The following is a 15,678-nucleotide window of genomic DNA, read 5'->3' as shown; positions in this document are numbered from 1 at the left end:
CTCTTATGTACCAAGCACAGAGGTGTTAAATAAGGTTCACACAACTAAAAGTAGGAACGCTGGAATTCAGAGTCAGGTAGTCTGGATCCAGAGGTCTACTGCTGCTGCTTGTAGATCTTTCACTAGATTTTATTTACACACACATAATTTTTAAAGAATAGAATTCCACCAAATAACCCCATACCATCTCCTCCATTGACATGTTTTTGAGAAACTATCTTGTTACTGTAGGATAATACTCTAGGAGTAGAACTGCTGGGTCCCAGGGTAGGGAGCAATTGAACAAGGTTTTTTGGAATGATACATACTGCTTGACAGATTAGTTCATCTTTTCAGTAGGGCAGCTAGTATCTCTATCAGTTTTGGAACTGTGTGTGCCTGTGCCCATGTCCTTTCCAACACAGAATGTTGATAATTTGAAAGTTAATTTTTAAAAAAGCAAAGGTTTTTTTTTTACTGAAATTGAAGCTTCTAAGTTAGGACAGCTGGTATTGGAGGCACCTACTGGTAAAGGGTAACACTGCAGTTACTCTGGAAGGAAGTGTTCCTAAAAATTGAACTGAAAGAGGATTTCCTGGGTTGGTTAAAAGCTAAGAGTCTTCTATTTTCCTCTGTGGACCTGCCAGATTTTCAGTCAGCATTTTTCTTTCAATTTTATAACAGTCATTCAATAGAAAGTAGTTTGCCTTACAGAAATCGCTTCAGAGATGTTACAACTTTGACAAGACTACATACTGTCTGGGTTTTCTCTTCCTGGTTTCCTTACTTATATACAGGAGTGCTACATGAAATGAGCACCTGCTAGAATACTTGTATATAAACCCACTGACACCAAAGAAAGTACACACTGGTATCCTTCCCTCGCTCTAAGATGAGGTTTGAATTTTAGGTATTTATTGAAAATTTGTACATGCCATATAAATGGACTAGACTCAAGTGAATACAATATTTCCACAAACTGTCTGCTATATAGAGAGGTCTGGCAGCCTGACCACATTTTCTGCCATTGCCCACAAGGGATTAAGAATTGACACCTGGAAAGTGGTGGGCAGACTCACAAACACGTGTTTGGAGTGGTGCCTTCCTCTTCGTCTTTTATTCCCATCAGTCCTAGGCCAGAGAGCGATCCATGAGTGCTGTAATGGAGGATGAGTAAAGACAGTTAACTATTCATTCAACCCTGTTGACAAAAAGTAAGGTAAAGGAGAAAGGGGTTTTTTGGTATGTGTATGTGCCATGGGAGTGAGGGCCAGGTAGGTAGACAGCCTTTGGAAAGCTGCCTGCTGAAAATAGTTCAATGGAAAGAATACTGACTAGTCCCTGATGCCCAGAATCAAATCACCGCTCTGCCACTTAACAGATGTGAGGCATATCTCAACTAAGGGTGAATGATCTCAAACTCAGTTTCTTCAACGATAAAGAAATATTAAATATTTAAATTACTTATCTTGCAGGGCTTTGGGAAGGACTGTAGACTGTAACAGCTAACATATTAATGTAGATGGAGCACTTACTGCAAGTCAAGCAGTGAACTTTATGTGTCCTCATTTACTCCTCCCAAACAGCTTATGTACCTTGAGTAGGTACTGCTGTAGATAACAACAGTCTGTCATCAGAATCCTTTTAAACTGCTGTTAGAATGTTGTTTTGCTAAAAATACTTCTGTAGCACCTATCACATGCCAGGCACTGTTTAAAAACTTTATGTTAACTTTTAATTATATTGTGAAACACCTAGCACATTGCTTAGAATTTAGGAGTCACCTGATATATTTTAGTTTCCTACAACCTCACAGTGAATACTCATGGAATTGGGTGAGAGGGCTGAAGTGCTCTCCAAGGCAGAGGAGGCAGAAATGAGCAAAGACAAACACACAATCTGCCTCCACCTGATGTCTGAACTTAAGCTAACAAGCCACAGGCCTGTTGGGTATGGAGAACTGGAGTTCTGAGTGCTGGAGAGTGGCTCTGGAATTAGACACAATCATAATTCAAATACAGTAGAGAATCCGCCTACAATGCAGGAGACCTGAGTTCAATCCCTGGGTCGGGAAGATTCCCTGGAGAACGGAATGGAAACCCACTCCAGTAATCTTACTTGGAGAATTCCATAGACAGAGGAGCCTGGTGGGCTACAGTTCATGGGGTCACAAAGAGTCAGACGTGAGTGAGTGAGTAACAGTTCACACTTCATAATTCAAGTATTAATTGTGCACTTACTAGCTGTGTGACCTTAGGCAGGTTGCGTAACTTGATGAGCCTTTTCCTCATCTTATTAAAGTGAAGATTCAATAACCTTAACCAAAACTGCATATAAAACACTTAGCATTACTTGACATTTATTAAGGGTTTGATGAATTACAGCAATTATTAGGAGCTGAGTCAAGCTCCCAGCATGAGGGAAAACTTTCTATTCTCCTTGCTACTCCTTCCTGAGCCACTTTTACTGTTTCCCAAATGTTATCTGTTGGCATCATGGAGACACTGCACAGAAGAGGCCAAAAGAAGTTAGTCACACAGCAGGCTTATAGCTTGGGGAAATAACATGCTCCTGCTGCTGGCTACAGATCATTATGACTACAGAAATGAGAGTGTAACTTTTGAAACAAAGGACTAACATCAGGTTTTGTTACTACAGGATTTGCTGTTTCCAGTTTTCTTCTAACTTGTCAAACATGCCTTTGGGACCTTTGCCTCAGTCAGAACTTAAGCCTTTTTGCTTCTTGACCCAAGGTTGCCACCTCTAAGCCCTCATCCCCAGAGATCATCCCAACCACTTCTAGAAGAAGAAAGCTTTGACCCTCTCTTGGCTTAGTTTACCTACACGATGGGGAACTACAAGCTAAGTATTCTACTTGGTACATGAAGACTTGCCTATTTTACCTCAGCCTCCATAGCACTGGCTCTGAGAAGTTTTGTCCAGGCAAGTTCAAGTTTGCCCCCTTTAGAGACCACACTGTTAACCAAAAAGCTTTTTTTATCTTCTTTGGCAATTTTGGGTCGCTTTTTAACGTCTTACTGTTAAGTCTATTTATAAGCCTGTTTAAAGTGTATCAGTCCAGGTTTGTTTTGTTTTGTTTTATTTTTAGCTGTGAAAAAGTGAAAGTAAAAGTGAAGTCACTCAGTCCTGTCTGACTCTTTGCGACCCCATGGACTGTAGCCTACCAGGCTCCTCCATCCATGGGATTCTCCAGGCAAGAGTACTGGAGTGGGGTGCCATTTCCTTCTACAGGGGATTTTCCTGACCCAGGAATTGAACCTGGGTCTCTCACATTGGAGGCAGATGCTTTAACCTCTGAGCCACCAGGGAAGAACTTTTTTTTGCTGTAAACACCTAGTAATTATTTCTGTTTCTCAGAGATTTAATTCTCATAAGCTCCCCAGCAGGTACCCTGTTTCACTAGTAGCCCTAATACATGTTATAAGAATTTTATGACAGGAAATTAACTTCTGATCCAGGATTCAAGGCCTGAGGCATTCATGTTTCACCACCTGGAACCCTGGGCCTATGAAATAATCCTAGAATGTCAGAATTTTAAGGGACTCATTAGAAATAATACAATCCAGTGAGTTTTAAACTGCTTATGTCAAAAGAGCCACTGCCTTCTTTCCCTCCTCCCCCAATACACATATTCATTCATATACCTACTCACCCATTTCAGAACTGCTCACAGCTTTATGCCTCAGTAAAGATTTAACATCAAAATTTTTCTCTTTAATAAAGGGTTTTATAGTTTAAAGAACTGATCCCTGGTGGCTCAGTGGTAAAGAATCTGCTTGGAATGCAGGAGACACGGGTTTGCTCCCCGGGTCAGGAAGATCCCCTTGAGAAGGGAATGGCAACCCACTCCAGTATTCTTGCCTGGGAAATTCCATGGAGCCTGGTAGGCTACAGTCCATGGGGTTGCAAAGAGTCAGACATGACTGAGCTATTAACACTTTCACTTTCATAGTTTAAAGTATTTGAAAATTACTGATTTATTCTAAATCCCTCATCTTACCAAAGGGAAACAGATCCATAATAGGAAGGTGGCTTGGCCACTACTTGTCAGAAAAGTTAAGTGGTACAGCTGGGACTAGACCCAGAGTCCTGCTCCACTATTCCTCAGGCTTAGAATCAACAAAACAGGCCCTATCTCTTAAAAGTTAACAGAACTGGTAAAGGGGAAAAGGGTAGGGAAGACAGGAACACATTCCTTACATGTGGGAAAGGTAGGCTCTGGTTGCATCTGAGCCTATGCCTTGCCTAGAACTTCTTGACCATTTTTACTCAAGTGCTTCTTGTTCTAGAGAGGCTGCAGGATCTAAGAACTCTGCCTTTAAACCGGGATAAGCCATCTCCTTGAGGCTATAACAAAGTGTAGTTATAGAAGAGCAAATACATGTAAAATTGGAATACGATAACCTATCTCTTAGAACTGTGAGAGTTAAAGAAATGATTCATTTCAGTCTTCATTTATGCGCCTGGATATCAACAAAAGGCCTTTCTCCAAGAAAAGCTTAAGTCCAGAGGTCAGAATCATGAAGGAACAACCCTTCAATTCTTACCTCTTGGTTCCTGGCAGCAAGATCAGGCAGAGGGTGCCTGAGCACAGGTTGTGGTAGAGCTTTCCTATCTTCCGGCCCCAGTGCCAGGCAGCTATCTTTGGGTGGTCCACCTTCAGCATCTAGGATCAAAGCCAGATATAGACACTCAGCCAGGGTACCCACTGCTCACTTTTGGACAGATGGCAACATTCCTCCTCAGGATCCCAGGAAAGGCTCTGTTCAAATCCTCAGTGTGAAGCCAGAATCTATACTGTAGAGTTCCCGGTCCATCCCAGCATCCCCAGGCTTTCAAGTCAGTTTAGGACAGCTGCTGTCCATTCCTCCAGATGGATATTCCAGGGCCCTGGGTTAGGGGAACCAAATCACTAAGGAGAGCTCTAGCCTGGCCTCTTCTATTAAGTATATTTGTAACCTGGGCAAGTCATTCACTAGCTCTCATCTCTATTTCTCAACTGCTAAATGTGGGACATGAGACTAGGGCAGGGTTCCCAAACTTAAGCCACTCACCTCCTATCTTCACCCTTCTGTTGGATATTCCCTAATGGTTTTCTTTAAAATGAATCAATTTCTTCCTTAGCTTCATCTAAGTAATACTAGGGATCCCTGGTGGCTCAGATGGTAGAGTCTGCCTGCAATGCAGGAGACACAGGTTCAATCCCTGGGTCAGGAAGATCCCCTAGAGATGGCAACCCACTCCAGTATTCTTGCCTGGAAAATCCCATGGATACAGGAGCCTGGCAAGCTACATACCATTGGTCGCAAGAGCTGGACATGACTGAGGGACTTCACTTTCACTTTTAAAATAATACTATCCATGAAATCATAGGTTCATTGTGGTGGTTGTTACCTTAAATAAATGTTAGGGGGAAAAGTTCATAACTTAAAAAAAAAGTGAAAAAAGAGGTCCACCTATGACCACCAAAAATCATCTTGGTGTATACACTACAGGAAACCTTAGATCACTTAAGACTTGTCCAGCTCTCCAACTTCCTGTATCAACCCCTCAAAATGCCTTGGAGAGCCACCTAGAAAACTTGATTTTAGCAAGCTTGGAGGAGACAAAGTATGAGATATCTTGGAGAAAGAAAGGTGTGTCCAGGGCTGGAAGAAGCTGGAGAGTGAAGACTAGTGCCAGGACTCTCATGACTAATTTCCATAAACGTCAGAAGGCCAACACTAAGACGAAGCAAACTGAAGTATCTAGCTACCTTTTCCCCTCAAACCCCAGGATACATTAACTCACTCACCTGCAAGGCCTCCTGCTCCAAAGGGGGAGGTATGACACGAACCCCTGGTAGCCTTGATTCACGAGGTAAGCCCCTGAGCCAGGCATGGAGGTGCCTGGGGGTTAGGGCATGCCTGCCTTTCAGCTTCCAGTCCTTGCCCGTGAGAATGCTGAGGGCTCGCTGGGCACTGCTAAATGTTTTGAATCCTGAAAACAAGAATACTCTGTTCTGTTATTAAGGACCAAAAAAAAAAACAAAAACCAAAAACAAAACTGATCACCATCCAAGTTGAAGCTCACCCAAAGCCAAGGAAGAAGGACAAAATCAGGAGATGCTGACCTGATCCAGCCCAGGAGAGCCTATTTGGTGACCACTTCCTCTCTCTGACCTCATGTTATTACCATCTGTAATCTCCTTCCCCAAGGCTATATTTGGTGGCATAGACTTACTCAAGAAACAATATCTTTTCTGCTTTCCACTTTTAAGATCTTTAGGCAAGATCACAGCTTCCAGGCCCAGGAAGAGGCTAGACTGTTGGAACAGGTGTTCTTTGAAGGTTTCACTCACTCCAGACAGGTATATAGTACCTCGGTTCTCAGAATCTTGTTCCAGCTCCTTCACAAGCGTGTCACAATCAAGGGTGAGTTCTGTCACAGGCCTCTGCACCTAACCAAGGAAACATGGCATTAGTGCTAAGTCACTACTTCAATCCCCAGGCCTGTTACATACTAGCAAGTAACTTAATTTTTCAGTTTCCTTATCTATATACAGAGGCTAATGATAACTGCTCCAAAGGACTATGGTAGAAACTTACATAATAGATAAATAAATACAAAATGTAAATATTTTTGTGTAAATAATACTCTTCCCTTTCCTTCTCACTCCACCACCTGCAATGGAAATCAGTTCTCTGCCTTCTACACCAATGAAATTCTGTTTAATTACATAAGAAACATCAAGATACCCTTGATTCCCCTGAAAGCTAAAGGGCAACCATAAAACAAACTATTTGGATCTAAGTAGTGATAAAGAGTACAAGGAAGATGCCAATGCAGCCCAGGTTGATTTTGACAAAAATGAAAGTTATCATGTGCCCGGTCACCACTATAAGAATACCAGGCTTGGATGAAGACTTTCCATAACAAAGTCTCATGTTTAAGCTTCTGAAGGGTGCTTGTCTAAGCTGTTATGTCTTACAGCACTGTAAATATAAGGTTGAGTAAATACGGATATGGAAAATACAGGGTTGAGTGAAAGGTACTACTTTATGCTTTCTCTTTCTTGACCTTACCTTGATGCAGGAACCCTCTACCAGGATGTCATCCAAAGACTCTATGGCCAGCTGGGCAGCTTCCAGGACTTCATATTGTATACAGAGATGTGGCTGCAGGAACACCAAGATTTTCTTACTTTGGCTTTGCAAGCTCAAACTGCCAGAGAAGGGGCTGGGAATAGAGTCCCCCTAAACTACAGTGGCCAAAGTCACCAGAATGGATGTCCCCGCTGTGCTGGGCTAGACAGTGATCACAAACTGTCATTTTAAGTAGAATCACCACATGCAGGACCTGGTTTCTCAGAAAGTAACCTAAATTTGTCACTTAAAATTGAAGCCCTTCTCTCTCTGGGTGCTATGGGGTAAGTAACAAAATTATTTACTGCCCAAATTGCTTTTCATATTATTTATTATTAATCACTAAAGTTATCACTGTAAGTCACAGGCAGAAATTCCCATCTGTCTTATTAGCTTAGTTTTTTAAATAAGCAGCTTTCCCACAAACTTCTGGAGGTTAAGTTCTTCCACTGGATTTGTATCTTCAAATTTACTTCTTTTCCATTTGATTAACCAGAATAGCTAAATCAATGTGATAGTCTGAGCCAAAACATCATCATAGAGATTAAAGTGCTCCCATAGAAAAGCTTCATTTTATTGAATTTGACAATGATTTCTTGAATATGACACCAAAGACACAGGCAACAAAATAAAAAAAGGAGAGAGAGAACTTAATCAAAATTAAAATGTGCCTCAAGGAAGAACTATCAACAATGTCAAAAGCCAACAGAAAGAATGGGAGAAAATATTTGCAAATCACGTATCTACTGAAGGAGTCAAAATATATAGGGGACTTCCCTGGTGGTCCAGTGGCTAAGACTCCATGCTCCCAATGCAGGAGAGCTGGGTTTGATCCCTGGTCAGGGAACTAGATCCCATATGCTGCAACTAAAAAGTCTGCATGTCCCAAAAAAGATCAAACTGCAAGTAAGACCTGGCACAGCCAAATAAATAAGCATTTAAAAAATAAAATATATAGGGAACTACTAAGACTCAACAACAAAAACATCAAACAACCCAATTAAAAAGTAGGCAAAGGACTTGGAGAGGCATTTCTCCAAAGATATACAAATGGCCAATAAACATGGAGATACTCAACATCACTAATCATTAGGGAGATGGAAGTCAAGAAAAACCATAAGATATTACTTCACACCCATTAGGATGGATCAAAACAAAAAATGCCCCCCAATCCAAAAACAACAAAAATAACCAAGTGTTGGGGAATTCCCTTGTGGTCTAGTGGTTAGGATTCTGTGCTGCCAGTGCTGGGCGGACAAGTTCAATCCCTGGTCAGGGAACTAAGATCCCACAAGGGGTTCCCACCCCCCCACCCCCAAAAAAAACAAACACCAAGTGTCAGCTGGAATATGGAGAAGCTGAAACCCTTGGCACTGCAGTGCAAATGTAAAATGGTGCATCTGCTATAGAAAACAGTATGGCAGTTCCTCAAAAAATGAAATAGAATTATCATTTAACCCAGAATTTCTATTTTCGTGTATATACCCAAAAGAACTGAAAACAGGGACTTAGATACTTTTATATCCATGCTCATTTCATAGTAGCACTATTCAGAATGGCTAAAAGGTGGAAACAATTCAAATATTCATCAATGGATGAATGGATAAACAAACTGGTATAATCATAATGGAATATAATTCAGCCTTGAAAAGAACTCTGATATATACTACATCATGGGTGAACCCTAAAAATATTATGCTAAGTGAAACAAGCCAGACACAAAAGGGCAAATATTGTAGGATTCCACTTACATGATAACACAGAGTAGTCAAATTTATAAGATAGGATATATGATAGTATTTAACAGGACTAGGGGAAAGGGGACTGGGGAGTTACTATTTAATGGGTACCGAGTTTCAGTATGAGATGATGAAGAAGTTCTGGAGACAATGTACTTAAATAACACTGGACTATATTTAAAAATGGTTAAAAAGGCAAATTGTATGTGTATTATGCATAAAGAAAGAATAAAAAGACAAGACTTATAGGAATGAGTTACAGTCCCTTTCCATCCCTCAGTCTATCTTCTCAGGGATGATCTTTTTATTTCTATTTTTAGGTGCAGGAAAGAACATTTTAAACATAAAATAAAATATAAACATAAACATAAAATATTTGTGGAAAGAACATTTTAAACACCTAGGATTCTGTACTTAGATCACTATGGATACTTTAATTTTTGCTTCATTTTAATAGTTACTAAACTTAATAGTTATTATAATGTTATATTGAGTAGCTATTACATGTAATAGTTTATTGCACCAGATAACAGTTGCCTGTGTCAAAATTATAAGGTACTAAAAATTTATAGTGAACATTCTTCCCCTAACCTGTTTCCAATCACCTAGTTCCTCTCTCCCTGGAGGCCCTCATTGTTACCAGTTATTGTATATCATTCTACAGATATTCTAAGTTTTTATTTTCAATTCTTTTCATGACTTTCTGTCTCTAGGTACTGTGCTTATAATGTTATTATTGCTTCATATAACAACTTTAGTCTTTATTCAACTTCTTCTATGACCATGAAGATGGAGGCTTGCTCATTACGTCCTTCTAAAAAAGTAGGAGTTTTAAAAACCATGTATAATATTATTTCTTAAAAAAAGTAAAAGTAATTAAACTATCAGGTTTTTTCCCCAATGGTTCAGTAGTAAAGAATCTGCCTGCAATGCAGGAGATACAAGAGATGTGGATTTGATCCCTGAGTCGGGAATATCCCCTGAAGGAGGGCAGGGCAACTCATTCCAGTATTCCTGAGTGGAGAATCCCATGGACTGAGGAGCCTGGTGGGCTACAGTCCATATGGGCACAGAGAGTCAGACACAACTGGAGTGACTGAACATGCACTCACACATGCAACAAACTAATAAACAAACCTTAACTCCAAGAGATTAGAGAGCTAATAGCAACAAAAAGGTTGTGTTCCTCCAGTATCTTAACCCAGTTATGAGCATACTTTCGATTTTAAGCCCTACAGACTTCCAACACATGGAAGCTGCTGCTCTTTTTGAAAGGGCATTTTATCATTTAAAGCTGAGGTACATTAAGGTACATAAGGTACCTTAAACCAGTAGATACAATTTTTGTCTGGCCTACATGATAGTTAAGAAAACTGGAGGCAATATGAGTATTGGCAGATTTCTTGATTCTCAAAAAAATCAGATCTTGTCAGTACTGGGCACACATTCTTGTGGGTCAACACTGTTCCCATGAAACAGAGCATGTCTCACATTCCAGTTGGTGACAATCAAGCTCAAATCACTAATATCTGAATGACCCTAAAAGGCATCTGAATTTACCATAATAGATTAGAAGGTCAAAAATCTAAGTTTTCTTGTCTCATTACCTGATGTGTTTCAAGAACAAAAGTCATTGACCGGACTGGACCAAAACTCTTAAAGAGCCTCTTCAGAGCCCTGAGGTTACAATTTTTGTTAAATGGCCCAGCGTAGACAGTTGACATCTCTGTCCACTTGATCTTTATCTACAAGAAAAACAACAGAATACAGTGAGGAGATGGATGTGGAAAGAGAATCAAGTCAAATCTAAAGAAATCATAAGTTGAAACATGGGACAAATCCTTTCAAGGAATTTCTCAACACAAATACCTGTCAAATGTACAAGGATTTGTATACAGGGATTTCATGGGATCATTATTTGGAATAGCAAAAATTTATCAAATCCAAATGCTGAAAATAATAGGTATGTCCTACAACAGAAAACTATGCAGCACAAAGATTATACAGTGTTATGAACAGATGTATAAGATACAGTGTTAAGTGAATTGCAAAATAGAATATATAGTCTGATTTCCATCATAAAAATGTAAATGGCAATTTACCTATAGAAAAAATTTAGATAAATATATAGTAAACAATATAAGTATGTATTACTTTCCTTAATTGGAGGAGATTACAATGTCATTAAATAAATCATCTAGTAGAACCCATTCACTTACCCTTTTTTTCATCTCTTCAGTGAGGTTGGGTGAAAAGGGTTCAAAAGAGAACTGCACGATGCTGAAGGGAAACAGGGGGATTTCCACTCTAGCCTGCTCAAGAACCTGTAGAAAACAGCACACACAGCCTGGATGAGGCAGGAGTCTAGTAGTCTATTGTGGCTTGTGGAGGTGAGCCACAGTAATATAAACAATGGTTGTCTTTTTACCCATATTAAAAAGCAATATGAGACTGACTTCAAGATCTGGGGGGAAAATGGTGATAACCACACAGCCTTGTAAAAAACCATCTAATCAGTAAAAAGAACAGAATCACATATGACCCAGATCTTTAGCATTACTAAGAAGCAGACTATTACAACCTTCAAATTACCTCTAAGTAAAGAAACAAGTTAAATTCCAAGAGAGCTACCATCACCCCACACTGTTGCAAGCCTTTGAATAAAGAGGGAGAAGAGGTACAAGAGACTTTGGGGGGCAGGGAACCAAGGGGCACATAAGGCTTGGGTGAAACAAACAAAATCAGTCCCAGAAAAAAGTACAACTAAATGCCAAAACAATGAACACAGGTCACAACTTTGAAGGTTCAACCCCTTGACTACAAGGAAGAGACTTGACAGCATCAGAGAAGCAGTGTTTCTGGGGAATAATCAGATATATAGAGAAGAGGCAATACCCTACTGGAGCCACTGCAGTGAAGGAAAAAAAAGAAAGAAAGAAATCAGGACAGAAAAAAGATAAATTAAGGAAAAAAGAGAAATAAAAGATAGGAAAAGATAAATACCAATCCCTCCCAAGAGCATTATAAACTTACTCTTCCTAGCACATCTTTCTCATCAACACTTTAAAAAAAGAAAAAAGAGAACATGACATCAGCAAGATAAGAGTACAAGGAAGCTTTAGGCCCTCAGTTTCCCACACATACCACTTTAATACTATGTAGGCCAAAATACCTTTGCAAGAATGTAAGAGACCAGTGGAGAACTACAGCACCCAGACACAACAACAAGGGATCCTAGCAAAAGGAAAAGGAAAATATGCAGTTTTGTATACCAATCTATGCCTGCACTATCTGACCTAGAAGAGCTCAACACGGAGGAAACTTCCCATACTGGGGATCTTCCCTCTGGTCAGAAACAAGAGTGGACCATGCATTCAATGTCATGGTTAGACTGGGCATTGCCTGAGAGACTAGTTTCTGTCTCATTTGACTCAAAGCACTGATAGGACTGGCAGCCTTGTTTGGAAGCCACTGAAAACAGATGCAATCACAGCTTAATAATGAACTTGTAATCACTGCACATTAGAGCTGCAGTTCCAAAGGCAGATGTCAGGAGGAGCAACAGATTACAAATTCTGAAAGGAAACAGGGACAAGCTGCTCAGCGAGTATGAGACAACTAAAAGCACCTGTACAAGCTCAGTGACAACACATCCTCAAAATAGGTTTGAGAGGCCCTGCAACCTCACGCTGAGCTGACCAGTGAAAGCTTTCCTTTCCACAATGCCAGACTCTAACAATGGGAGAGGTACCTTACTTAGAGAAATACAGAATGAACTAAAAAGAGAACAAAGACAGACAACTAGTGAAATCAGGAACAAAATGAGAATTTCATTAAAGAGACAGCAACTATATAAAAAAGAACTAAATAAACTCTGGAGCTGACAAATACATTAAGTGAACTGTAAAATTCACTAGAGGGTTTCAACATCAGACTTGATTAGGCAAACTTGAAAATATATCTTTGAAATCATTAAGTTAGAGCAAAAAGAATAAAGAAAAGCAAATAGAGTCTAAGAGGCTATGAAACATCATCTAGAGGACTAATATACAAAAATACAGGCATCCCAGAAGAAGAGAAAAAGGGATACAGAGCTTATCTGAAGAAATAATGGCTGAAAAACCCCCATATCTGAGCAAAGGAAAGAACATACAAGTTCAATAAACTTTCAAAGGACTCCAAGCAGGATAAATCCAAAGAGACCAACACAAAGGTACATTACAATCAAATTTGTTAAAAGACAAAATTAAAGAGAGAATCTTGAGAGCAGCAAGAGAAAAGCAATTCATCACATACAAGGAAGCTTTCATAAGATTATCAGTGGATTTCTTTATAGAAACCTTGCAAATCAGAAGAGAGTGAAAAGTTCAAAGAGCTAAAAAACAAACAAACCCCATCAACCAAGAAAACTATATCCAGCAAAACTATGCTTTAAAAATGAAGGTTAAAAAAAACAAAAACAAAAAACACTTGAGGAAGTTTATCATCTCTAGGCTTGCTCTTATGAGAAATGCTAAAGGGGGGGAGGTCCCTAAGATGAAATGATACTAGACAACAACATGAAAGTATTCCAATTAAGGTAAGTACATGAACACACACACACATAATACACTGTACTGATGTTATTTTGGTGCGTAAATTCACTTTTAACTATCCAGAACTTAAATTGACAAAAACATGGAAAAAATAACTACATGCCTATGTTAATTGTTGTTCGGATATGGAACAACAGACTGGTTCCAAATTGGGAAAGGAGTACATCAAGGCTATATACTGTCCCCCTGTTTATTTACTTACATACAGAGTACATCATGCAAAATGCCAGGGTAGATGAAGCTCAAGCTAGAATCAAGATTGCCAGGAGAAATATCAATAACCTAAGATAGCAGATGGCATGACCCTTATGGCAGGAAGCAAAGAGGAACCAAAGAGCTTCTTGATGAAAGTGAAAGAGGAGAGTGAAAAATTTTATGGCAAATAAATGGGGAACAATGGAAACAGTGACAGACTTTATTTTCTTCAACTCCAAAATCACTGCAGATGGTGACTGCAGCCACGAAATTAAAAGACGCTTGCTCCTTGGAAGAAAAGCTATGACAAACCTAGACAGCACATTAAAAAGCAGAGACATTATTTTGCCAAAAAGGTTCATCTAGTCAAAGCTATGATTTTTCCCATAGTCATGTACGGATGTGAGAGTTGGACCATAAAGAAAGCTGAGCACTGAAGAATTGATGCTTTTGAACTGTGGTGTTGGAGAAGACTCTTGAGAGTCCCTTGGACTGCAAGAGATTCAACCAGTCCATCCTAAAGGAAATCAGTCCTGAATATTCATTGGGAGGACTGGAGCTGAAGCTTCAATACTCTGGCCACCTTATGAGAAGAGCTGACTCATTGGAAAAGACCTGGATGCTGGGAAAGGATGAAGGCAGGAAAAGGGGACGACAGAGGATGAGATGGTTGGATGGCATCACCAACTCAATGGACATGAGTTTGAGCAAGCTTCCAGAGATGGTGATGGATAGGGATGCCTGGCATGGTACAGTGCATGCGGTTGCAAGGAGTCGCACATGACTGAGCCACTGAACAACAACTAGGTTTGATACAGCTTTCCTGACAAGAAGCAACTGCTGTCTAATTTCATGGCTGCAGTCACCATCCTCAGTGATTTTAGAGCCTAAGAAGAGGAAATCTGTCACTGCTTCCACCTTTTCCTCTTCTATTTGCCATGAAATGATGGGACCACATGCCATGGTCTTAAGTTTTTTAATACTGAATTTTAAGCCGGCTTCTTCACTCTCCTCTTCACCCTCATCAAGAGGCTCTTTAGTTCCTCTTCACTTTCTCCCATTCGAGTTGTATCATCCACATATCTGAGATTGTTAATATGTATATAATATATAAAAATGCAATTTATGATATCAGTAACATAAAGTTGAGTGGTGTGGAGCTTATAGGAGTAGAATTTTTGTATCAGTTTAATTTTTGTTATCAGTTTAAAATACAATGTTTTAACTTTAAGGTAACTGCAATGATGACTACAAAGAAAATATCTACAGAACATACTCAAAAGGAAATGAGAAGGGTATCAAAGTCTGTTTCTACACACCCACACATACATACAATCAATGAAACTCAAAGGAAGACAGCAGAAAAGACAAGAGGGACAAAAGCTGTAAAAGACACAGAAAACAACAAAATGTAAATAATCCTTCCAATCCAATGATTACTTTAGACAGCAAAATGTTATTAGCAAACTGAATTCAACAACACATTGAAAGCATTAGACACCATGACCCAGTGAAATTTATTCCTGGAATGCAAGGATGTTTCAGTGTATGAAAACAATTCCATGTAATATATCACATTAACAGAATGAAAGACAAAACCATATGCTCATTCAACTGCAGAATAAGCATTTGACAAGATTCAACATTAGTTCATAAACACAATAAAAAACTAAAAATAGGAGGAAACTTCCCCAACACAATAAAGGCCTTATATGAAAAGCCCACAGATAACATCATACTCAAAGGTGAAAGACTAAAAACTTTTTCTCTAAGATCAGGAACAAGGATGCCTGCTCCTGCCACCTCCATTCAACATAGTATTGAGAGTCCTAACCAGAGTAATAAAATATCCTCTGAGGAGGATACCTACTAATATTTAAGTTTCATATATAAAAAAAAGTTCAAATTGTCCAGAAATGAAATGCCCATTTCGGCTTCATAGTAGTTATTCTGCATAAATGTATAGACATCAATAGGGTTTCCCAGAAGCTGCAGTGGTAATGAATCTGACTGCCAGTGCAGGAG

At 39.5% G+C, this 15,678-nt stretch overlaps 1 protein-coding gene across 3 annotated transcripts in view; it reads right to left on the bottom strand.

Moving 5' to 3' along the window:
- Positions 1–851: 851 nt before the first annotated feature.
- REXO5 (RNA exonuclease 5) overlaps positions 852–15,678 on the bottom strand; it is a 52,723-nt gene continuing 37,896 nt past the window's right edge. For 2 of the 3 annotated variants that reach the window (XM_043455997.1, XM_043455998.1), the window contains exons 14-20: positions 11,083–11,187; positions 10,471–10,608; positions 7,065–7,157; positions 6,223–6,439; positions 5,795–5,979; positions 4,548–4,666; positions 852–1,136 (exon numbers count right to left, since the gene is read on the bottom strand). In XM_043455997.1, the coding sequence (XP_043311932.1) occupies positions 1,055–1,136; positions 4,548–4,666; positions 5,795–5,979; positions 6,223–6,439; positions 7,065–7,157; positions 10,471–10,608; positions 11,083–11,187 (939 nt within the window). In that variant the 3' untranslated portion in view covers positions 852–1,054. The remainder of the gene's footprint in view (positions 1,137–4,547; positions 4,667–5,794; positions 5,980–6,222; positions 6,440–7,064; positions 7,158–10,470; positions 10,609–11,082; positions 11,188–15,678) is intronic. The other variant, XM_043456000.1, reaches the window with a different exon arrangement.

Source organism: Cervus canadensis, chromosome 32 (genome assembly GCF_019320065.1).
Source record: "Cervus canadensis isolate Bull #8, Minnesota chromosome 32, ASM1932006v1, whole genome shotgun sequence".
NCBI lineage: Eukaryota > Metazoa > Chordata > Mammalia > Artiodactyla > Cervidae > Cervus > Cervus canadensis.
The sequence above is the reverse complement of the archived record's forward strand: the minus strand, read 5'-3'. Positions and strand labels throughout refer to the sequence as shown.